The 26818-nt window shown below is 36.7% G+C and overlaps 1 protein-coding gene across 1 annotated transcript; it reads left to right on the top strand.

Annotated features, from left to right (window-relative positions):
- Positions 1 to 1234: 1234 nt before the first annotated feature.
- LOC140145009 (gamma-aminobutyric acid type B receptor subunit 2-like) lies at positions 1235 to 10982 on the top strand. The gene is made up of 4 exons (XM_072166801.1): positions 1235 to 1243; positions 1298 to 1483; positions 2175 to 2327; positions 10881 to 10982. Exons 1-4 carry the CDS (start codon positions 1235 to 1237, stop codon positions 10953 to 10955), a joined length of 423 nt encoding a protein of 140 aa, XP_072022902.1. The 3' UTR covers positions 10956 to 10982.
- Positions 10983 to 26818: the final 15836 nt, after the last annotated feature.

Here is a 26818-nt window from a genome sequence, read left to right as displayed (position 1 = left end):
AGAGCAGCCAGCGCACATATTAAAACGATGAAAAACAGTACATCTGCTTGGATTCGAACCGGCGACCTTGGTAATACTAGCACAAAACTTTAACCAGTTGAGCAAATAAAGACACGCTGCTGGAGATGAGAACTGCATATTTATGACAAATGCACGACAAAACTCACATAGGGATGAAATGATTATACTTGGCTCTCTGGGTTGGTAGGATAAGCAGATTTGAATAAATCCCCAGATCTGAGTAAAGATCAAAAAATGTTTCTGTAAAGATTCTGCACTGTGTAAAGTACATGTATTCTGCTACGTTTTGCGTGTTACTTCATATTTAATAAAATACCATGACGAGTTGAATATTAAAATAAACTTCTTGTTTTCGTAGATAATTACAGATCAGCAATTGCTTCTTCTTGTTACCATCCTATTTGTCGTCGATGTGATCATCTTAACATTGTGGCAAGTTATTAGTCCTTGGTATATAGCCACAGACCAAGGTTTTGAAAGGGTAAGTACTTGATAATTTAATTTGACTTGCCGCACGAAAGTCAATTATAATATCGTGACTAGCTTAGACCACACATACAAAGCATAATTAAAATTAGCCGGTAGAGATCCACAGATATCAGATCCGAGGCATCATTCTTAGAAATCGGTGGTTTTTGTTCGTAGTGTCTTGCAATTAATAGCTTTTTTATTTCTCCAAGGACGACCCAAACGTGGCAAATCAGAAGCTCGTACCTTACGTTGATTATTGCACATGTTCCTGGATAACGTACTGGTTTATAGCGTTATGTGGATTCAAAGGACTACTGCTTATATTTGGAATGTTCTTAGCATGGGAAACAAGAAAGGCAAGTAAATGTTATTAGATTGCACTAGACAACCACATTTACAGGCAGATAACACGACAAGGGATATGAATAGAAAGAGACAGAGTCCGGGTAGCATATCATTTTGCATTGCAGAATCATTCATACAACTCATCGGATCCGGATTCCGGACGAATATTTTTATTCAAAACTACAAAAACACTTCACAAAGCCAAGGCATTCTTACGCATTATAGAAATCCACCAGTTCTTCAGCGAGCACTATGTCAAAAGGACCGTCTACAAGTACTTCATGGACGTTTTGTCTGTAGAGGTCACATCTATTTCAAAAGCTCGACGATTGTAATAACATAGAAAGTCGTGTAATGAATGAAACACAAACCAGCAACACAAACATTACAAAATTACATGACAATGGTAAATTAATATTATTGTTTATATTTTAAACAATGCCTTTCTTGATTATTTCAGGTTCAAATTAGTGCTCTTAATGATAGCAAGCTAATTGGAATCAGCGTATACAACGTGGTAATACTATGTATAATTGGTGGAGCTATTAGTCTTATTATTGACGATCCATCTACACTCTACATATTTGTAGCGAGTATAGTTTTGTTTTGCACAACACTTACGCTACTTACTATCTTTATACCTAAGGTAAGTTTCTTAAAACATAATAAACAACGAAATTTGTTTTCTTAAGTATCTGGCTTAGTTGGCTTTGGACGCAGTAAATTTTTAGCCAAACATAACAACACAATATAACACAACACAAAATAACACGTAACATAATTAACATAACACATAATACTGACACACATAAAACATAACATAACACACCATAACATAAACAAACAGCATAACACATAACATAACATATCATAACATAACATAATATAACACAACATAACACACCATAACATAAACAAACATAGCATATCATATAACATAATATAACATAACACAATACGACACGACACGACAGGTAACATAACATAACATAACATTACATTACATTACATTACATTACATTACATTACATTACATTACATTACATTACATTACATTACATTACATTACATTACATAACATAACTTGACAGAACTAAACACAACACAAAAATGTTATAGATAGCCAGGAAATGAATAAAGCGCTTTGGCAAATAAAAGATATATAAGCATAAAATCAATAACATAAATGGAACGAATATGAATATACAGTAAATTCACATTTTGGAATGAGTCATGTTTTGAAATATGACTTTTAAATGTTGATGTTTATCGAGTCACCATCTTACAGTAACTGTCATTTAAAAACTTGTTGTATCTCAATGTGTTCATTGCTACAGATCATTTCCGTTTATAAGTATCCTGAAGGACAGCCAGTATCGACTATGAAAAGTGTCTCAGCACCCTCCGTATCTTCCTCACGAGATACCAAGGAATTGTCAGATTCTAATTCAAATGTGGAAAACGTTAAGTTGAGGAAACGAATTATCCAGGTAGTCATATTCTCTTCACTTACATAATTTGTCACGTACATTGAATTTTTTGGAAAATTAGAACATCATATCCTGTTTTGATATCTACATTCTGACTTTCCGAAGATGATAATAAACCGTACCTTTCTATGATGTTAATTTTGGCAATTCACAGCCGTGTTTGCCGCTACCCAGGATCGCTACCTACGCTCCATTAATCACGTGATGCACTTAACCAGGTTTTATAGGGATGGTTTATTGTAATCACGTATTCGGCTGTATGTGAGCATAACAACAAATTATACTTGGTTTATATTATGCCACTTTGTTTCTTTGTTGTCACAAGCTTGAGCCCATGGAAAATTCATGGTCCAGACCAATGCATAATGCACCACATTGCGCGTTGTCTTCGATAGAATTTTAATTATTATTACTTAGACTCTGTAGGCATGGTAGGGCAAGCGTTAACACAGCTACCCAAGCAGGCTGGGGTTAAAATAGACTTTTAGTCAACGAACCAATTTTGTCCTTTTGTGTATTATTTAGAATTACGATTTTGATTTAGGGTTATAAAATTAGGGTGATTTTTGATAGGTTAAGTTTTAGATTAGGGTTAAAAATAGGTTTTAGGGTTAGGATTTGGAATTAGGGTTAAGGTTCCAGGACAGGGATAAGGTTAGGAAAGCCTCCTATAAAAGATATTGTTACGAGTCGTACTTGACTCAAGGCCAAAATCACCTTTTACCCGAACTCACACGAATGCACAACACAAATACACTGTTTAATTAAGCTAACAAAATCTAAGTCTTTAATTGAAAGCAAGTTTCGTTTGGTACAATATAATGACTACAAATGCACATATACATTAATCAAATATAATCACTCTTTATCTATTTTGTACTTAGCCAGCATTCTTCTTCTTGGTGATCATAAAGTTCTTGTAATGTTCTGGACGACTGATGTAATATATCCCTATTCACTTGTCCTGCGACAATCAGCGAAGTCCTTTGTACACTTGCATTGATAACTCCTTGCGTATAAAATCCTTACACGAAAATGGTGTTCTCCAAACACGTTTACAACTCCTTGCGCAATTATCCTATACTAAACTCCTTGCGCCGTCCTCCTATGCTAAACTCCTTGCGCCGTCCTCCTATGCTAAACTCCTTGCGCAGTTCTCCAAATTTAACTCCTTGCGCTGCTTTCTCCAAACTTGGTGCTATTTCCACCTTTCACACAATATCTTCAGGAAGCAGGACTGCGATGCAGTTGTCCCCACTTATTTTGACAGTTGCGTTGAATCAAAATACCAGACTTCAGCAAGTCGACAGAAGAATATATTTCCTTTCTTGGAAGAATAACGTTCTTTGACGTATTCTAGATCTTCTCCGACAACACTGGTAAATAGTAGTACTTTGACTACATAAAATATTTCTGGTTTGTAATTTCCTTTCTTTCAAGGAATTGGACTGTAAGCATAGCCCAGATCAACACTATCAACTGTGAATCATTGTTTACATTTTCTTATTATATACCAAGCTTGGGAAAAACCCCATTCTATTCTGGGCCATTTACTGCCTTCACATTATGCTCAATCTGGGGAATTCCAAAGTCTTAATTATAACATTAACCTTTCACATGACATCACTTCCAGAGGGGAAATCCCATTACATCACTTCCTGAGGGGAAATCCCATTACATCATTTTCAGGGGGTTTCCAAATATTCCAAATTAGATATGATTCAGCTTGTTTTGCTCAATTTGAGAGGGGAATTCCCCAAAATGTCATCACTCATGTAACTTTGTAAACAAAGATAAATTATCAAATTAAATTACTCAGGGCACATCACACCCTCCCCCTTAAAAGAAGAAAGTTTGAATGTAATGAAAACTTTCTTAATTGTTTTCTTCTTTTACATCAACTTCAACTTAATGTTAACATTGAGTGCTTAACTCAACATACACAGTGACTACTACAAGTTCCTTTTTAAAAGAATTTTTGTTTGTCAGTTTTTATGCAATTCTGGACAAGGCATCAGCCATTACATTGTCTTTTCCCTTAATATGTTTGATGTCCAGATTGTACTCTTGCAAGGTCAAACTCCACCTCACCAGTCTTTGGTTTTTGTTCTTCATCCTGTTGATGAAGGTGAGGGGATTGTGATCTGTGAAAACAAGCACAGGGTATACTGTGGTACCCAAATACACATCAAAATGTAGCAGTGCTAATAGCAAAGCTAGACACTCCTTCTCAATTGTGGAGTAATTTCTCTGGTGCTTGTTGAATTTCCTTGAAAAGTAACAAATGGGGTGATCTATTTGATCTTCACCCTCTTGCATCACAACACCTCCACAGCCTATGTCACTGGCATCAACAGTCAACTTAAACTGCTTCTGAAAATCAGGTGCAGGAAGTACTGGTGAACTCATGAGTATAGATTTGACTTTGTGAAAAGCATTTTCACACTGTTCTGACCAAATGAATTTTGCATCTTTCTTCAACAAATCAGTCAAAGGACTTGCTATCTCTGAAAAGTTTGGACAGAACTTTCTATAATAGCCAACCATTCCTAGAAATCTCATGAGTGCCTTCTTGTTTACAGGTGTGGGGTATTGCTCAATTGCTTCAACTTTGGCTTTGATAGGTTTCACCTGACCTTGACCTACAACATATCCCAAGTATGTGACTGTGGCATGGCAAAACTCACTTTTTACCAGATTGACTGTTAACTGTACTTCAGACAGCTTCTTAAACAATTGATGGAGTTGTTCCATGTGTTGTTCCCAAGTTTGACTGTAAACAATCAAATCATCTACATACGCTTCACATCCCTCTATGTCTGCCACAATTTGGTTCACCATTCTCTGAAATGTCGCTGGCGCGTTTTTCAACCCGAATGGCATAACTTTGTATTGGTAAAGACCAAATGGTGTACAAAAAGCAGAAATCTCTTTGGCACGGTCTGTGAGTGGAACCTGCCAGTACCCTTTCAATAGATCAAATTTGCTAACAAATTTTGCATTCCCAATTTTGTCAATGCAATCATCAATTCTTGGAATTGGGTATGAGTCTGTCTTTGAATGAACATTTGCAGCTCTCATGTCTGCGACCAATCGGTATGAACCATCAGGCTTGGGAACAAGAATACATGGTGAACTCCATTCACTACTACTTGGTTCTATGATATCATTGTCTAGCATATAATTAATCTCATTTTTGAGATGTTCCATTTTCAATGGATTGACTCTGTAAGGATGCTGCTTGATTGGTTTTGTATCACCAACATCTACATCATGAAATGCAGCATTTGTTCTACTTGGCGTATCAGGAAATATATTGTCAATTTGTGAATCAAATTTGCAATTTGACTTTGTTGATCTTGAGAAAGATGACCTAACTTTGAGTCCAAATTAGTGAGCACATCAGAATTGTTCAATTTTACATTATACTCTTTGTGCTTCAGCTCTTTATCCTGGTCAAATGTGACATCAGAATTGTCATCTTTACTCTTGTCTACATTGGCGATTTTGTATACATCGGCATGTTTGTCTACATTATCAGTATGTTTTACTGTACACACAGGTTTTGGAATGCCACTGTCACTTCTTTCAACATACTCTTTGAGCATATTTATGTGGCATAACTGCCTGCTCTTGCGTCTACCAGGAGTCTTGATAATATAATCTACTTCACCCACTTTTGACTCTACCTCACATGGGGCATGATATCTGGCTTGTAATGGGTGTCCTGGAATTGGAAACAGTACTAGAACTTTGTCACCTGGTTTGAACACTCTTTCTTTGGCATGTTGATCATACCATTGTTTCATTTTGGCCTGACCCTGTTTCAAGTTTTCTTTGGCGATATCAGTTGCTCTGTTAAGCCTATGCTTAAAATTGGAGACATAATCCAATAAATTGATCTCTGATTTCTCATTGAGCCACTTTTCTTTCAATAACTTTAAGGGCCCGCGCACTGTGTGTCCAAACACTAACTCAAAAGGACTAAATCCTAAAGTTTCCTGAACAGCTTCCCTAGCAGCAAACAACAACAAGTGTACTCCCTCATCCCAGTCCCTCTGAAATTCCAAACAGTATGTCCTGATCATGTTTTTCAATGTTTGGTGGAACCTTTCTAGTGCACCTTGTGATTCTGGATGGTAAGCACTTGAGGTATACTGTTCTATACCTAATTGATACATGACCTGATGAAATACTCCAGAAGTAAAGTTTGATCCTTGGTCTGACTGTATGGACTTGGGGAGCCCCACAAATGTGAAGAACTTAGTTAAAGCTTTCACTATAGTCACTGCTTTAATATTTCTCAAGGGTATGGTTTCAGGAAAGCGTGTTGACGCGCACATAATTGTCAGGAGGTACTGATTACCTAACTTAGTCTTTGGTAGGGGGCCTACACAATCAATAATAACCCTACTAAATGGTTCATCAAAGGCTGGAATTGGCTTTAATGGAGCAGGAGGTATTTTCTGATTGGGCTTCCCTACTACTTGGCATATGTGACATGTTTTGCAATATTCAGAAACATCTTTTCTGAGAGTGGGCCACCAGAAATGTCTCAGAATTCTTTCATGAGTTTTCTTAACACCCAAATGCCCTGCCATGGGACTATCATGTGCTATGTTAATAACTTCAGTGTGGTAGACTTTTGGTACCACAATTTGGTGCACTACCTTCCACTCTTCATCGGCAGGTGCATCAGGAGGGCGCCACTTTCTCATTAGCACATCATCTTGTTTGTAAAAACAGACAGAATTTTGTTCTGCTTCTTCTAGGGTCAATACCCTTTGATTGATCTCTTTGAGTTCTGGGTCATTTTGTTGCTCCAGAATTAGCTTGTCATGACTTAATGGGTCTTTTATGGTTTCCCCAATTTGTTCATGCTCAGAGGCTGTGTCATTTTGAGGGGTCTTTTTATCCCCTGGAGAAGGAAGTTTATCTTCTTTCTCATTCAACTTTGACACAAATGTGTCTTCCAAACTGTAGCCTATGTCATCAATTTGGTTGTCCTCAATTGTTTCTAATGAGGCTCTCTTACTCATTGCCCGTGTCACTGCACATGCAGGAAATATCTCCTTTTCCTCACTATTGTCATCCTGTAAACAGGGCTTATCTGTGACTATTGGGTCAGGAAAAACCTTCCCCCCTGCCAAATCATTTCCTAGCAACATGGACACTCCCTTGACTGGCAATTCATGTCTAACTCCTATGGTTACAGGACCAGAAACCAAGTCAGATGTCAAGTTAATTGTGTGGAGAGGTACACTAATTATTTCCATCCCAATACCCTGGATCAAAGCATTACCAGCTGAACTATCCTCATTAAAGGGCAAAGTTCCTTCCAGAATCATAGACCGTGCACAACACGTATCTCGCACAATCTTAATGGGCTTTGGACTACCATTATCACCAAGTGATACTACTCCTCTAACACAAATGGTTCAAATTCTTCACACACCTTGTCTGTTTCACCTCCCTTTTGTGGGAATTCTTGTTTTTGATTTGACTGACTTGTTTCTTTGACTCAAGTGACACTGCACATCCTACAGTATTACTAGCAGTTTGCTGCTGTTTTTGTGCATCTTGTTTGGCTTTTAAGCTCCGACACATGGTCACTGTATGTCCTGGTTTCTTACAGAAATTGCAAACTAATTGGGATTTAAATTCAGTCCCACCTGTTGGTCTGGTACCTGAACTCCATGGGGTCCCTCTACCACCAGCACTATGCTGTGAATTAGACCAGGATCTGTGATTAGACTGAGATCTCCCTTCCTGTGTACCACCCTGATTTGCTCTAGGTTGGTTATGGCTGAACCTGTTTGAATAACTTCTGTTATGACTACTCGCATTCAATTTGTGAGTTAAGCCATAGTCGTCTGCCATTGTCGCCGCGTCACTTAGCGTCTTAATTTTGCTAGCGCTTTCATCCAAGTGGGTTTTAATGTCAGCGTGGACACATTTTTTGAACTCTTCTATAAGAACCAATTGCTTAAGTTGGCCGAAATCATCTTTGACTTCTTTTGAACCAAGCCACCTGTCAAACATGTGTTCTTTTACTCTAGCAAATTCTACATGGGTTTGATCTGCTTGCTTTCTTGAATCTCTGAACTTTTGTCTGTATGCTTCAGGCACCAGTTCATAGGCCTTAAGGACTGCCTGTTTGACTTCTTCATAATTGTTACACTTCTCTATTGGTAGAGCTGAGTAAGTTTCCTGGCCTTCCCCACAAAACTACTTTGTAACAGTAGGGTCCAATGCTCTGGAGGCCATTTCAAATTTGTAGCTACCTTTTCAAAATGTTGGAAATACTCGTCAACATCTTTTTCTTTGAATCTAGGCACCAGCTTTACATACTTTGTAACATCAAACCCTGACTTTGAGGAGAAACTTGATGAGTATTTGTCACCTAGCTTTGCCAACTTCTCTTGTTCAAACTTGTACTTTTCTTCAATTTCTTTTTGTTTCAAATTTTCTTCCATTTCCAACTTTTGTTTTTCAAGTTCCAATTTTGCTACCTTTTCCTTTTCTTCTGTTTCTAATTTGTGGTGCTCAAGCGCCATCTTTTCTTGGCGTGCTTTTTCTTCCATTTCTAATTTCTTGTTTTCCATGTCTAATCTTTCTTGTTTTTCTTTATTTTGCATATCTAGCTTTTGCATGTCCAACTGCAATTGCATTTTCATTTTTTCCATTTCCACCTGAACTTCTAGTTCTTTCAACTTTACTGCATCCCCGATTTCAGTTTTGACCTCTTTTCTCTTCTCCAAAATGGATTCTTCAAAATACTCTTCATCAATCAAAACATCAATTAAGGCATTTTTGATTATTTGTTTTCTGTTGGCTTGCTTTACATCCAATTCATAGTATTTTGCAAATGCTAATAAATCAGGTTTCTTCAACTTATCAAACTTCTCCCAATCTATAGTTTCAAGAAACTCTTCTGCTTTGAACTCTGTCATACTGTACTTTCACTTTCAAGACTCAGTAAATTAATGTCAACTTTTTTACAGTGTATTTCCCGGACGACAAGCCCCCAATTTTGTTACGAGTCGTACTTGACTCAAGGCCAAAATCACCTTTTACCCGAACTCACACGAATGCACAACACAAATACACTGTTTAATTAAGCTAACAAAATCTAAGTCTTTAATTGAAAGCAAGTTTCGTTTGGTACAATATAATGACTACAAATGCACATATACATTAATCAAATATAATCACTCTTTATCTATTTTGTACTTAGCCAGCATTCTTCTTCTTGGTGATCATAAAGTTCTTGTAATGTTCTGGACGACTGATGTAATATATCCCTATTCACTTGTCCTGCGACAATCAGCGAAGTCCTTTGTACACTTGCATTGATAACTCCTTGCGTATAAAATCCTTACACGAAAATGGTGTTCTCCAAACACGTTTACAACTCCTTGCGCAATTATCCTATACTAAACTCCTTGCGCCGTCCTCCTATGCTAAACTCCTTGCGCCGTCCTCCTATGCTAAACTCCTTGCGCAGTTCTCCAAATTTAACTCCTTGCGCTGCTTTCTCCAAACTTGGTGCTATTTCCACCTTTCACACAATATCTTAAGGAAGCAGGACTGCGATGCAGTTGTCCCCACTTATTTTGACAGTTGCGTTGAATCAAAATACCAGACTTCAGCAAGTCGACAGAAGAATATATTTCCTTTCTTGGAAGAATAACGTTCTTTGACGTATTCTAGATCTTCTCCGACAACACTGGTAAATAGTAGTACTTTGACTACATAAAATATTTCTGGTTTGTAATTTCCTTTCTTTCAAGGAATTGGACTGTAAGCATAGCCCAGATCAACACTATCAACTGTGAATCATTGTTTACATTTTCTTATTATATACAAAAAAAAAAAAAAAACCCATTCTATTCTGGGCCATTTACTGCCTTCACATTATGCTCAATCTGGGGAATTCCAAAGTCTTAATTATAACATTAACCTTTCACATGACATCACTTCCTGAGGGAAAATCCCATTACATCACTTCCTGAGGGGAAATCCCATTACATCATTTTCAGGGGTTTCCAAATATTCCAAATTAGATATGATTCAGCTTGTTTTGCTCAATTTGAGAGGGGAATTCCCCAAAATGTCATCACTCATGTAACTTTGTAAACAAAGATAAATCATCAAATTAAATTACTCAGGGCACATCACAATATCTTTACAACAACTGGAAGAGTGCTCCATCATGATGCAATGCGGTATGAGACAACATGGCAGAAGCTGAGATAAAAGATATTTTCTCGGTATATAGCAACACGTAATGACCCAGGCTAGCTTTTCCTATAAAAATCATGATGGCCTTTGATTGAGTCTTACTGAATTGAATGATATCCGCAAGTAAGAAACCAGAATAACATATATATTCAAGGTCATTCCATTGAGAAGTGACATAAAGTACAGACCTATCCATCAAATATGATTATAATCGCTCTTTTTTTTCTTCGGACAAATCGTATATTGCAAGCGTGCAGTGTCACATCATTATTATCTCATTATTTCGTCTTGATTTGCATTTTATTTCAGCTGGAAGACGCATTAAGAAAAGCTCTCGGAGAGGGAAGTACAGGCAACATTAACGTTACTGTAACGTCAGACTAAGACATCGAAAAAAAGAAATAACACCACAAGACACATCATGAAGTTGTTTCAAATAGTGGTGTAATTGAACTTTGAACACAGGTCCTGACTTCGTGATTTGATTATAATACGTTATGCAAGCGTTATTCAACCATCGACAAAGATAATTAATGATCAGCATTATGACTTTGGTAAAAAGATATTTTTAACTTTCAAAGGCACGGATATAACATAGTAACATTGCATATGTGGTTTTCGCAGGTAGATTGCAGGTAGTTGCTGATATATGTGTGAGTTCATATCCTTTTTTCCAAATGACTTGCTCTGGAGCAATCATAGAAAGAATTGTACAGTTGTGTAAATATCCTGTTTCGTTCTGTTACACACACATCCGCCCTACTCTCACACACAAACCGTTAATGTTAACCGTGTCTAGTACTAGTACTAGAACTGCTAGCCTATGCAGCTGCCAGGTCTATGACTATGTGGGGAGCAACAGTGGCGTGCGCAAAGGGGGGGGGGGGGGGGCAGGGGGGCTATTGCCCCCCAATTTTGTTGGTCATTCGGGGAATTCGGGGGAAAAACGTTCAAAACGTCAAAATTTGCTCCTAATCAGACTCCATTCGGCATGTTCGGGGGAACTGAACAACCTGCCCCGCCCCCACTTTCAATGTGCTACGCACGCCACTGGGGAGCAATTAATTCTTGAATTTAACGCATTCATTCATCAGCTAGGCCTGAATTTTAGCCCAAGCCAAGTCTTAGGCCTAGCCTAATGCTGATTTCACACCTTATGTCGCTTGCTGTTTCATGCGCCACTTGTACTTTTCTGTAAGCAGAGCGGCACCCCCCTGAACGGCATCGGCATGAATATGAAAGTCAATGTTGCTGTTCAGCACCGCCAAGAATCATTTAATGTTATCATACGGTACGTCAGAGTGGTGCAGCTCCCAAGTTGACTTGAAATTGAATTCAACTCCTAGAGCTAGCGATCTGTCAGATTGATTGATATTGCTTGCTGCTGGTAACATTAGGGGACTTTATGGTGCGACTGCTCTGCACAATAAAATCGTTGTCAGAGCAGCACAGTGGCAAGCAACAGGAAAGTATGAAATCAGCATAGTGCCACAGATGTCAGTCTCTCTAGACTCTATTGCTACGTCTCGTCCAATATTTTAAAACTCATAGCTCGACCAATAAATTTGTAGTATCGGGTTCAAACCATCCAATTTTATATCAAACTTGGGGTGAAAAATAGGCTGAAAATTAAAAGAATTGTCTCTTCATTTCGAATTGGGTTTGGAAGATACCTTCTCCTAAAGCCCGATACTGACTCCACCTGTACATTTTAATTTCATCGCGCTGCGAAGTGGAGTCAGGATCGGGCTTAATTCGAACCACCAGCATCCATGGTTCGATGTAGAGAGTATTTCCTATTCAGAGGAAATACACACCTTATACGCCGTAGAAGTGACGTCATAATCGGATTAACTACCATAGCAATAGATGAATACAATTTTTGAATAGATCGCTCTGCACTACAAGCAGATTGCACTAATCACCTGTGTATGTCAGCAAACAGATTTAATACAATAACGCTCTTTTCAAAGATACTTATCTTACAGGTGCGAGTGATCAGGCTAGTTAATGGTAGTTAATCCGATTAACTACGTCACTTCTACGGCGTATTGCCTTTTAACAATAACCAATGACACTAGCACGTAATTCCAGTCAAGCACCAATCTTTATTCCTATTGTTGAAGAGGATAATAAGCATATACTTATGTATAGCATTAGTAAAAAGCTTAAGTCTTTGTTTGCTTTGGCTAAATCCTGTTCAAGTGGTGGGTTAACCAACAATTAACAATGAGAGGACATTCCTGAACCTCGTTCAGTTGGGGATGATTTGAAGTGACCGCCAATTATGACCATTTGATATTTAATACCAGCAATGTGGAAAAAAAGAAATAATGTAGTGCCAAAATAATGTACCCTTTTACGGAAGGAGCAAAGTTTAACAAGTTATAACTCCGCTTCTGCAGTACGAATGTCAGCGGCGAATGTCAGATTATTATAAAAAAAAATTAAAAAAATTGCAGGCAGAGGTGGGAATCGATCTCGGTACCTCCCGGTTAAAAAGCACTGTGCAAGACCCCTAAGCCAACTAAATATATGTTGTGAGATGCTTGACATTAATCTTTGGTATTGCTTAATGGAACAAATCGCGGAATTAAATCAGTAAAGGGGAAATATTTGTCCCTGCTCTAAAGAAAATATAAGTTAGAAAATTATCAAATAAATCTAAATTAAACATTGAGATTTTATATTTATTTCTTTCACGAGGCGGCATTATTACAGACAAACACTGTATAAGCTAAAAACTCGACCCTCATCACTAGATGCTGTCATAGCTCAGTGGTAGAGCATCAGATTGCTAATGTCAATATCGTTGGTTCGAGTCCTCCTGCCAGCAATGGTTATATTTATGATTTTAATGCTACGCTACAATTTGTTCAATTTTTTTCATTTATTTATTTATTTATTTATTTATTTATTTATTTATTTATTTATTTATTTATATTTATTTTTGTTTATTTATGTAAATAATTTGATATATTTGAAAGAGGTATTTGAGCAATTGACTTTTTGATTTTATAATCCTATGGGGTCATTTTGAACCCACACCCCTCCCAAATTGCCAAACGCACAACACCTAATCATACATAATGATCAGTACGTCCATGTCATCATCATAAAAAAACATTCTATGTATACCCAGAGAAGATGTAAGAAAGAGGAGGTTGATCCAGCTATCCTCAAATAAAATATGTGTGAGACCGCCCATTCAAAGTAAATTATGAATCACCCTATTTAGCCGCTTAACAATAGAATACCACAATGGGGTTTGGACCCGGGACGTGTGTGATACACAAGTTACAGATAACTACTTTTAGGGATAGGTCAGTGCTTGCATTTCATTATGCCATGCATACCATACATGCAGGCCCTCTCATCCAGTCAGATTTCAGATAAAATATGACTGAAGTTCCACGGCAAATTACAATTTTTGCCACTTGTTGACACTTTCAACCTCTATTATTTATGACAGAGAAGATTTTCAATTATCAGAATATCTTTATTAAGTTGACAGGAAATGACAGGAAAATACATAAAAAAGTAAAACAGAAATGATCAACAATCATCACTTCTCTAAAAAAATCCTAAAAATTTCTTCTTTAGAAATTTATATATTTACCAAAAAGGGCAGATTTTGATGGAAATTTTACAACACTCGATTTCTTTCTTGTATTATCCACTTGTGGTATCCCATCCAATCAGCAGGTCCTTAACACACGCGTTTCTAACTTTTCAACAAACTCTGTATAGAAACATTTGAAATATTTCCAATTCTTGAGTGTAAATCGGTCAACCGTAGGCGGTCACACACATAACATCACAGGGTATTTCAAGTGGATGTCTAACTACTTGAGAATAAAGGACTATGAATAGATGGGACAGGATAACCTATGGGATTTTCTCAAGGATATAATTTTGTTCTCTCTCCTTTTCTTACATCTTCTCTGGTATACCTGACGCCGGCAACTAGACTACTATAAAAAAAAATAGTATCACATCTTTCCTGCTCAATCAAAATAATACTTGCAAATAGATCATAGTTTACTAATCTAATCCTGTAATATGTTAAGGAGAATACACGAGGAACTGTTGATTCTTGAAAAATAATCCACGAGCGGAGCGAGTGGATTATTTTAAAGAATCAACAGTTTCGAGTGTATTCTCTGACTTAAACCATGGAGGTATATAAATAAATGGAGAATGATCGCCAGAATTCTAATCTCCTAAGTGGAGATTATCCCGTTACCTCTATTCAATGAGTCACCAAACTTGAATTGACCAGCCACGTCTACACTGCGCTCCCGTATACCAATCGATCAATCGATCAACCGACTGTGTTATAGTTTATGCTGTGTTAATTTACCGTATATTATAATATTTATATTATAATTATATTCTACATCTATATCTATATATTCATCTGCATGATCTTTGCTGTTGCTGATTATTAATTCGCTGCCATCATGGTCATCATGCAATCTTGTGAGGACTGTAAAATAGCAAAAAAGGACGTCGGGCTGAGACAAGGGGACTTAACACTATGCTACAATTGCGCGTGTAAGCGGTTTCCACATTTGATAGCTGCTAAACCAAAAACTTCAACCAAAACCAAGAAACCAAACTGTCCTTCTAAGGACAATCGCAAGGACTATCCATACCTCTCTGTGTCACAGGCAGCAGAAGCTGTATACTCTGCACAACTTAAGAAACTGAAAAGACTGAAAATTGATGATCTCAAATGTCTCAACGGAAATGTAATGCTAAGTGAAATCCGTGAAAGTATGTCGGCCGTCCTTCCCAGCACCGCGGACTCGGAAAAAATTGCCAACCATGCTCTCATACTGTACAACAAGATAAAGGAAAAAACAGCGACAATGATACAAGAACTCTCTGAACCCGACTTCAGTCTTCTATTAACGCCGCCGAGATCAGCCGCCACTACCGGGACGCCAAGTCTAACCACGCCCGCCGTTACGGCCCTGCGTCTTCCAGAACAGCCGGCAAAAGCTGAGCTTTCCGCCCCGGAACTGACGGCCCGCTTCATCGCCTGTACCAGCACATGTAAGAGCGGCCAAGCAACCAAAGGAAAGCCCGTGGAATGTACTTTATGTCAAACAGTTTTTCACAGAGAATGTGTCGGGATCAGACCCACTGCTAGGTCAACATTTTGGATTTGTGCTTTTGTAAGGATATACCCAATACTGTGAAAACGCTGGTCTCCGCTTCTGAATCCCAGAGCAAAGAAATTACAGATCTACGGAATGCAAACGCGACCTTGTCAAAACTTGTACAGGAACAACAACTTGAAATCCAAGCGCTTCAAAGCCGTGTGGAAAGTGAAACTAAGGAACATATGCCCAACCATATCGAAGAAGATCAAAGTGATAATGAACTTGATAATGGACTTGTTTCTAGCGCTGATGAATCTAGTGATCGCGTGTCTGACGACTCAGGATTTAATAGGCCTACCAACTCCGTGCTCTTGATAGGAGACTCTATCATCAGGGACATCAATGAACGCGGTTTGCAGGATACCAAAGTGAATTGTTTACGGGCGCTCGAGTTGCTGACATCAAAAAGAACTAGAGGACACAGACATCGCCCAATATGACTGCATCATCGTACATGCAGGTACAAATGATTGCACCACGGAGCAGAAGTTACGCGAAGGGAGTAAAGAACTTAATGAACTCGTTACTGGACTTAGGGTAAAAGCGCCGGACGTGAAGGTGGTTCTCTCCACCGTTTGCCCACGCTCTGACAACGCCCAACATGACAATCGAGTAAGCAGAATTAACGAACATATACGGAATATCGCAGAAGAGAGCCATTGTACTATCGCGGAAAATAATCATTCGCGCTCTGATTTGGATTCGTCTCTTCGCGACAGACGAGGGCTTCATCTCTCCAAATCAGGAACACGTCGTCTACTTATGAATATCAACAAGGCACACAAATTAGTTAGGTCACGAAAACCAATGGACTCTAATGATCAGGCACCAGAAACTACTAGAAGACAACGACCGCGAACTACTCCACGGCGTCAAGATGGACCGCGAAATACGCCAGACCGCAGACGCGAACGAGATAGTAGGCGTACACGATGCAATTTCTGCGGTCTGAGTAATCATGAAACAAATGACTGTAATCATAGAAGGCCCGTTCAGTGTCACTCATGTCACAAATATGGACATAAATCATACTACTGTCGCGAGAACTACAACCAACGACAATGTCATGAATATGGATCGCACTGGGACTAGGATATAGCAAGCACCGTAGAATGCAAGAACTCTTTCTCTTTATTAACTGATGAACTTGAATGTGAAAATGACAAAAATGATGATTTATGTATACATGTATGTATTGATAATATGTTTGGAAGTAATAAGGAGGTAAAACAAGTGAAAAAACGTCGTCATCGAAGGGGAGGTAAGAAAGGTACATGTAGTACTAAAGTTAATAATAACATTGTTAAAATTGGTTTTAATAACGTTAATAGACTTCATCCAAAAATTCACGAGGTCGAAAAATTAGTTAAAGATGAACAAATTGATGTTTTTGGCATTGCGGAATCTTTCATTAGGGAATCTGAGGTTGTAAATGTCCAGGGCTTCAGATGGGTAGGTAAGAACAGACACAATAAAGGTGGAGGAGGTATAGGCCTTTTAATTTCTGATTCAGTATGTATTATTGATGATGATGTTTTTAATTCATCCTCTGATGTGTATGAAAGATTATGGGTAAAAGTATGTTTCGATAAAGATAAACCAATGTACATAGCTGTAGCTTATTTTCCTGTTGAGGGTGTTGACGCTGACACGACCGATGAATTATATGGTCAACTACTTTCAGAGGTAATGCGAATTGAAGATCAAGAAGACGATCCATGTGTATTAATTATGGGCGACTTTAATGCCAGAATTGGTCCGGAAATTCCTTTTGGTGACCCAGTATTAAATAGTAATGGTAAAAGACTTCTTAATTTTCGTGATGACTCGAATCTAGAAATTTTAAATTGCTCCAAGAAATGCCAAGGTAAAATAACTTGGTTTAGAGGTAATCTTAAGAGTACTATTGATTATATGCTATGTTCTGATAATTTCGAGGAAAGGGTTTGTAAAATGATTGTTGATGAAGACCGTAATTATGGTTTAGGTAGTGATCATAATGTTCTTTTGCTGACATTAAACATTAAAAAGGGTAACAATAAAAGGTCTAACAATGACAACAAGATTATTTGGAATATCCAAAAGACACAGACTATACAGCTTATCAAAACAATTTGCGGTTTAATTTCTGTGAATGGGATATTGATTCCTTAGACGATCCTGATGTCATATGGGATTCATGGAAAACCAAAGTTTTGGCGGCTGCGTCTGAGGGATTAGGGACTAAAGAGATTAAAGGGAAATGTAATTCATGGTTTGATAATGACATTGATTCGGCGATAAAAGATCGTAGAAACGCAGCAAGGGAGCACAGGAAGTGGGTAAAAAGTGATCAACATGATCAATGTAACAATAGGGAAGAAGGTAATAATTTATGGAAATCCTATCAAGACAAACGTCTCCATGTTAAAAATCTTGTAAAGAGTAAAATCACTCAAATGCGTGTCAATAGGTCTGTCGATATTGCAAAGAAAGGTGGACCTGCTTGTAAAGACTTTTGGAAGATTCTTAAGAGTAATGATAATAGTAAAAGTAAGTCTGCTGTTCACTGTATAAAAGCGCCTCAATCGGGTGAAATAATTTATGATAAATTAAAAATGAATCAAACTATTCTCCAATATTGGCGCACTTTAGGCAAGATGTACATGAATATTAATGAAGATGGAAACAACGAGAGTACAAATAGAGTAAATATGGTAAATACAATGGTTAATTCCATTAGATGTAATTCAAATGTTAATGTAAATGATGATACATGCTTGCACGATGTTGATATTAATATGAATATTGTTTTAGAGGCACTGAGCATTGCAAAGAATAACAAATCTCCAGGTTTAGATGGAATTACAAATGAACTTCTTAAAAATGGTGCAGATTATATGCATAGAAGTATATTAGTAATGTTTAAGAAGTTTATCGATCTTGAAAAAACTCCTAAAGAATGGAATCGCGGGATAATCGTTCCTATTTTCAAGAAGGGTGATCGTAAAGATTTGAATAATTATAGGGGTATTTCACTCACTTCGTGCGTTTCAAAAGTTTTCAATAGAATTATTGCGATGAGCATTTCAAAATTTTTAGAGAACTCAAATGCGCTTTCGGAAGTTCAAGGAGGATTCCGCCCTGACCATAGATGTGATGATCACATATTCGCACTTAAAAGCATTGCCGCATGTCGTTCGGCGGAGGGGAAGAAAACATTCATGGCATTCTTAGATTTCCGTAAAGCATTTGATACGGTGTGGAGGGAGGGTCTTCTTTTGGCAGCCTGGAACTCGGGGTTAAGGGGACGAATGTGGAGATTAATTGATGCGCTTTATGACAATGTTCAAGCTCAAGTTAAATTTGGCAATCTTAACACTGATTTTTTTGATCTCTCTGAAGGTGTTAAACAAGGCTGTGTATTGTCACCTGTATTATTCTGTATTTTCATACATGAATTTACTAAATTTCTTATAAAACATGAAATTGGTGTAAGGATTTATAACGTATGTGTCGGTAGCCTTTTTGGGCCGACGATGTAGTGTTATTAGCCGACAATGAACACGAGTTGAACAGAATGTTAAGTTTAGCAGCAGCATTTGCTGATGAATGGAAACTAAGCTTTAATTATGACAAATCTAATGTATTAATAATAGGCCAACGTACTGATGCAAATAAGTTGTGGAAATTAGGCGATAAATTCATATCAGAAGTAGACTCTTATAAGTATCTAGGTGTTACCATATCTCGTAATCTCTCAGATCATGGTCACGTTCAAGAGGTAACAAAAAAAGGTAATAGAATTATTGCATATATCAAGTCTGTAATAGGTAATTTCGACAATTTTAATCGTGTTTATTATGGTGATATATTATGGAGAACAATAGCGCTCACATCAATTAATTATGCTAGTGCAGTGTGGATTCCCAGTAGTCAATCCGATATTGATAAGCTTGAAAATCTTCAGCTTCAGATGGCGCGTCACATTCTCAAAGCCCCCTGCAATACACTACGTGCAGCGCTCTATGGCGATTTGGGATGGGTCCCTATTTCCACGATTCAGAATTCTTTCAGAGTAAAATATTTTGCTCGTGTTATTGATTTGGAATCCCATCGCTGGCCAAAATTGCTTTTGAACACGATGATGAGCTTAAACATCGAGCCTAACAAGCTGCGTTACAAATTCTTAAATAGTGTCCAAAATATCTTAACCGAATGTGATTTAGATGACGTCATCGCCTGCGCAAAGGTCGGAAAACCTCCTCGTAATCCACATTGGGTAAATTCGATTAAAGATAGTATTTATAACATCTCTAATAACAAATGGGAAGAGGACGCTCAAACTAAATCTTCACTCGTTGATTACTTAGCAATTAAAGACGCTCCATATATGGAGACATATCTTTTAGATGCAACTGACTTTCATGGCGCCTCGTTGAAATTCAAAATTCGCTCTAACACTCTCCCGTTAGACAGTAAAATTTGTAAATGGACACCAGACAATGATGGTATTTGTAAATTATGTAATATTGATCGCGAGGATGTAAAACACTTCCTTTTCACATGTCACTCACTTAACACAATCAGGGCTGATGAATACAGTAAACTTGAGAAAGAGCTAATTAATTTAAATGGTATAGATATTTGGGAATTATTCATCTCTGGTAACTTAGACGTAAAGTATAATATGACCCTTGGAAGTGTAAAATTGTTTGATAATATAAGTAAGGCAGAAGATTTCTATCACACATTTGATAAATTCTGCAAATCCTTCGTGAAAAAGAGCATGGAAGGCAAGATCCGAATTCAGTTTGAACGCTACTGATATTTAATGTATTTATTTATATGTGATGAATTCTGCGTTGCTAGCTAAACTGTATAATTGAATATTTTTATATTTTGTTTTATTTTCATGCTTACAACCCATTTCAAGTCAACTTGGGTTGAGACAGGCAATTTCTTTTCTTTTGTTATTATATATCTTATAATTTTGCATGTATATTCAGTTGTGTTTAAAATTCGTTTTTTATATGTATATTGTTTCTGAACGCACCGCTGGTTAGGCGTGTGCCACTGATATAAAAGTGTATGTTCCAATAAATAAATAAAAAAAAAATTGATCTCCACGATGGTTATGAGCCTCTACCATGGTTCATTGATTGTCACTCCCAAAATTTCCTCATAGGAATTGACCCTACATTGACCCGTACCGGAAGCCTTGTAAAAGAGACTGTATAATGACGTCAGCTAGTCAATCAGCTAGTTCAAAGTCACCAGTTTTGATAGCTTATAGTTTCAATGTATGATCGTGCGAAAACCCGAAGAAATTCGGATGTTCTGTTCTCAAGTTATGAAACTGTTTTCTACACTAGTTGTGCCGTAACTTGACAAATATACTTAGTTTTCATGTTCATATATCAAGCTTTTAAGGGGGTCTGTGGAGTTCAAATATAGTGCAAATGAAAGCAAAACGTTTTTACCTTCCGATTGTGAAACAATTATGTTGGGCCAATTTGGGCCATTTGAGTTACAAGCGAGCAAAATTTACCGGAAGTACTTCGGAATTCAAGCAAAAGTGTTGATCAGACAATCTTTTCTAGAGAGAAATTGATTTACGGAATGTATAGGCCCTATATACTTTGTTTAAACAGTTTCTCATAGTTTAGTGTATGATAATCGTGATTTTGGTTGAAGCTTCAGGTCAAATTGATTGAGTGCCATGACGGATATGTCATGTTATTTTAAACTTTTAATTCTGTAGGCCTATTGTCATGAAATCGTATAGGCCGCCTAAATCATCATCATTAAACTTCTCATTGTATAATAAATAATTATCAGTATTTAGGCCTAAATGATTAATATTATTAGGAGGCTATCATTTTCTTTGGAGGAGGGGTTCCAAATATACGGGGGTCATAACTTTTTGGAAAAAAGTCATAATTCAATTTTTCATGACCAAAATGTAGGGAGTCACAAGATGACAACAGATAAGGTGTTTCTTTTTTCAAAAAGACGGATTTCTTGATGCAATTTAAGCACTCAATTTTTGGCGAAAATGAGATTTTGATATCAAAATTTTATGAAACATGAGCACTTAATTTCCAATACAATAAGTATAAACTTCATTTTACCCCATTGAAATCAATGGCCAGTGAAACAGACTTCACAATGTAATCAGCTTAGCATAATCAATATAAACCTGAAATTGCCTATTCAACAATAATTGGTCATAACCAACGTAGTACAAAAGAGGCTTGGCTGGATCATTCTCCATTTATTTATATACCTCCATGCTTAAACCATTGCTTTATACTAACAATAATAATTCTCTAAAGCTGTGTATTCGTAAGTTACTAGTAATAATAAATGAAGAAAGCAAACATTACATTTGTAATTTCTTTATCTGTTGATTCGTATTATTGATATATTACATTTACAAGGTATCTCACGCACGCAAGACTGGACACACCTGTAATTTCTATATCTGTAGATTCGTACATAATTATAATATCCTTCAAGTGATTAGACAATCAATAGTTGTTTATACCATGCACTTTTGATGCGTTTAATAGGTCTCTATTTTGCATAACAAGGAAAATTGCCATAATAGTCACGGGTTCATATCAAATGGTCAATAACAAATCATTGCAGCGTTGCACCTTAAGGTTAGCCGAGAGTTTTTCATGCGCTTGATTTCAGAGGGGCGTAAGTTCATAACAGAAACAGCCATGCAGAAAATGAACAAGCGTACCGGGACGTAGGCCTACTTACAATAGAATATCGATCCACGGTCAAGACATGAAAAGGCTATGAAACTTGGCTTAGCTCGTGCCCGGAGCTCGGATGCCGGGGGGGTGCCACAAGCCGTTTTCGGCAATTTTCACAAGGATTTTATAAATTTTAAAATTGATTGGGGGCACTTCGTCAAGCTACGCCCTGGAAAATGTGTTGATTTTGAATTTATAGCCTTGATATCTTTGATGAAATCAATGCTGCTATTCCCCTGATTACAATGTAAGGGTAGGCAACAACAACAATATCAAAAAGCAATTATTTGTAAATCTAATTTGGGATGAAAATCAACAAGACAGACTTAGCAGGCCTACAAATTTCTGAATTATATAAAGTGAAAAACAATCAATCACGATTCACTGCTCTCAGCAAATCAATCAAATAAAACTAAAAAGAAAGGAGCAAGAAAGAATAAAGAAATAGTGAAAAGAGAAAGAAAGAGAGAGAAAGAAAATGAACGAAAAAGAAAGAAAGAAAGAAAGAAAGAAATGAAAAAAAAAAGAAATGAAAACAGAAAGGGAGAAAGAAAAGAGGAAAGAAAGGAAGTAAAAATGAGAAAAGAGAGAAAAAAAAGAAAATTCAGCCACACGGAGACTCGAACCCACAAAAATAGTTCACACTAGATTCCCAGTCCAACGCTCTATCCACTCGGCCATCGATCAGCTTACTGATTGACTGTTCTCAAAGCGGATGATAACTATAATTGGATGCAATAATTTACATGATTACAATCGCGTCCGCATTATGGCTCTTAGAATAAACACGCATGTCGGCGCTGAAATTTTGAACGAACTGATGGAGGAAAACCTCGTTTTTGCAAAACTAGCTTCAATTTGGAGTGAAAATCAAATGGAATAGCAATTGGCAGAATGTTGAGAAATAATGTAGGTATTCAGATGTCTAAATTAACGTCTTGTAATCAAGATATCGATAATTTCACAAACCAGCTTTTTCTCAAGCAAATTCTCCAAAATTTTCCCCCAAAACGGGCTTTTAAAATTTAATCGGTACTGTATTTGGTTCTTCCCCATGGCAACATTATTTCTTTGATCGATTTGTAATACAATACGAAAAAGAAGAAAACAATCGCTCGGTGTGGATTTATACGGAGCGCAAAAAAAAAAAAAACCTCATGGAACGTGTTTTTGATCTTGTGAACATGGTGGGTAAAAATGCTTTAAACGAAGGATTTTCAAATTTATTCTAATAATTTGTATATAACACACACACAAATGTTAGGCTACATCCAATGCACCAACATTTCACTCGCTGCGATATTTGATTACTGAGAAAGCTCTGTTTTAGAGAACAACTTTATACGTCTTTTATACGTTTTTTATACGTCTCTTTGTGTAACCTTAAGGTAGATAGACCTGTGTTGCGTTCTGTATTTTACTACACACGATTTTATTGGAGATCTTCATGATGATTTGTTTTATTTGCCATATACGGAAATTATCGAAAATACTCAGAAGTAAGGATACAAAGCAATGAAACTCATCTCCATGAATCGAGTGTTCGGTTTAGGAACAACCATGTAATTACGGAAATTATTTGTTATCTTCGTTGAAATGCATCCCGTAATCATCAATTTGGATAATTGCATTTATTCGATGGAATCATTCAAAGGATATATTGTTGATTCACGGGATTTGTTTTGAAGATGTCTTTCGAAAAGGGAAAAGGACCTAAAACATGATTCTATATTTAGTCGAACAAAGGTAAGCATGTGTCCCATTTTAAATGTGTAAACAGAGGAAGAATTCGTTTTATTTGGTTGGTCTGAACCATAATACCTACATGTCCCTGAACTTAAGCGGCAAAAAACAAACAAACAAACAAACAAAAAAAGAAACCACAACATAACTTCGACGCGGAAAAAAGCCCCGACCTCAACTTCCACCCCCCCTGGAAGTCAAATGGAGTGTCTAACATTATAATATTCGGTCTTTATTGACAATTACCACACAACTAGGTATAGTCAAAAGCAGTATAAAAACTAGAAACACTACTAGAATAAATAAGTTCACATGAAATACCTGAACGAACAGTAAAAGCTGCATTAATATAAGCACACACAATTTGTAAAATATCATTATCTTTAGCACCCATAATAGCAATAAAAATATCATAGTTATGCCTACCCTACTTAGGTTTGTGGTATTCTAAGTAGACTTAATATCAGACAGAAAAACCTGTCTCAGAGTATCCTAAGCTTTACATTTCATAATAAAATGATACTCATCATATTATTATAATATTTAATTTATTATAAATATTTATAATATTTAATCATTATAATATTTAATTATCGGATAGGCCTACTGGCTACTGATCGATATAGGTAAATATTCAAGCATGCCAAAATACCACCAGATGAAACAAAATGCAGTTTGTACACGAAAGACAAATAAAACTTAAACAGAAAATAGATCTACGGTGGCTAATATCATTAATAAACATGCACAAAACAAACAAACAAATAAATAGATAGGCATAAATGCATTGATGCAGAATGTGTATTATGTAGCAAAGTTTCCAAAATAAAAAATACGTAAGCGACTGAAATAAAAAAAAAAAAGAAAAAGAAAAAAAAAAAAAAAAAGAAAAGAAAAAAAAAAAAAAAGACAAAAGATAACATATTTTTAATTAAAATAATTTGAAAAAGAAGAACATAGGTCTATGCAAATCTTGGCGGAATAATATATTTATGACACAAATGAAAGTGTAATGGCCGAATTACACTCAAAATGCACAATTTGCGTTGTTATTTTACATACAAATACAATTTTGTAGGCCTATACAATTGTAAAAGCTCGGTAGGCCTATTATATAATTTTGGAAAAACGTAAGTTCAGCGCATGTACAAATAAAGTATTGTATTCATTGTATTTTTTAGTGTAAAATGGTTTCATAATTTTTGAATGTCGTTCATTTAATTTTTAATTTTATTTGTTCATGATAATGTTCCTTTTCCTATCACTTAATTTAGAAACAGCCGTAATTCTATTCAATAAACTGTAGATTACATGTTTTGTACGAATCCACACTTCTCTGTACGAATCCACACTGAACTGTAGATTCGTGCAGAAAGGTGTTGATTCGTAGAAAATAATCTACAGTTTATTGAATAACAGTTTATCACCTGTAATATACGTGATCATTGTTTACATGGTTTGTTATGGTTGGGATTAGTGTCCGATCTCTGTAATGCAATGTAAATGAAGCATATTGACATGCAGGAAGAATCGATCAGGGCGCTAGCTTTATTGTCCTATGAGATGTAGGGCCTAGTGCGAACTGCCCAAGCTGATTGTTCATTTAGTATCATAATATATTAGGAAAGATAAACACTATTCAAAATATCGATAGACAAGAAGAAAGTGATGTAGAGATTTGTAATTGAGTCATGCATGATTTAACAGGTTCTTTCCAATATGTATAAATATGCTTTATAATGTGGTGTTCACTACCCATATCATCGGACAACCTATTTCAGGACCATCGTCCCTATTTTCTCACTTCTGTTACCAAAACATATGCAGAGGGTCGCGAAACCCGGCGAGACTCCTGGTTTGAGAACCGCCTTGATAGTTTCTTTATAATATTATTATAATTGGTAATCTCCCACAAAGCCTACTAGCTCGAGATACTCTAGCTAAAATACAGGTTTATATTTACTATCTTACATTATCTTGCTGTATTTCAGCTAGAGCTCCAAACGACAAGCTTCCGGGTTTTTTTGGAGAACAATACTGTTACGTAAGATGAAGAAGAAACCCGCCTCGGAGCCCGCGGCATTATTTCATTGTACTTATTGCAATTTGCCTCCACACATTACGTATCAACACAAAGCTTTTGTGAGGATTAGTGAGTGGATAAGAAATTGACAGTGGAGGATACGAAGGACACGCCGATTGTTAGTTGTCAATCATGAATTGCTGCAACGTATTAATATTTTACTGCATGGCATTCCCCAAACACCAAGACAAATTATGCCGTATTTTTCCAAAGATCATCTCATATGAAGTTAGCTGAATGCGATCTGTACTTTTGTAACATTCCGATCGCTTTTGATCACCTATTATCGGCGAATTTGCTTGAAAACACGTGAGTTCATGTTGTGTAAACATAATTAGCATAGACACAAATGAAATTACGATGCAATACAATGCAATTTGAATGCGCAGCAGATCTATAGAAATAACTTTGCCCGGGTTTGTGCAGAATTAGACCCTGTCTGAAGCTATCCCAGTGGGCACAGGTTAGGATTTCGACGTTGTATCAACGTTGATACAACGT

This window comes from Amphiura filiformis, unplaced genomic scaffold, assembly GCF_039555335.1.
Source record: "Amphiura filiformis unplaced genomic scaffold, Afil_fr2py scaffold_113, whole genome shotgun sequence".
NCBI classification, from domain to species: domain Eukaryota; kingdom Metazoa; phylum Echinodermata; class Ophiuroidea; order Amphilepidida; family Amphiuridae; genus Amphiura; species Amphiura filiformis.
The sequence above is the reverse complement of the archived record's forward strand: the minus strand, read 5'-3'. Positions and strand labels throughout refer to the sequence as shown.

What these genes read in the sequence shown, in the direction of transcription:
- LOC140145009 (XM_072166801.1), top strand. An exon ending in TTACTATCTTTATACCTAAG is followed by an intron (nt 1,484 to 2,174) that starts GTAAGTTTCTTA and finishes TCATTGCTACAG; the next exon opens with ATCATTTCCGTTTATAAGTA. An exon ending in TGAGGAAACGAATTATCCAG is followed by an intron (nt 2,328 to 10,880) that starts GTAGTCATATTC and finishes ATTTTATTTCAG; the next exon opens with CTGGAAGACGCATTAAGAAA.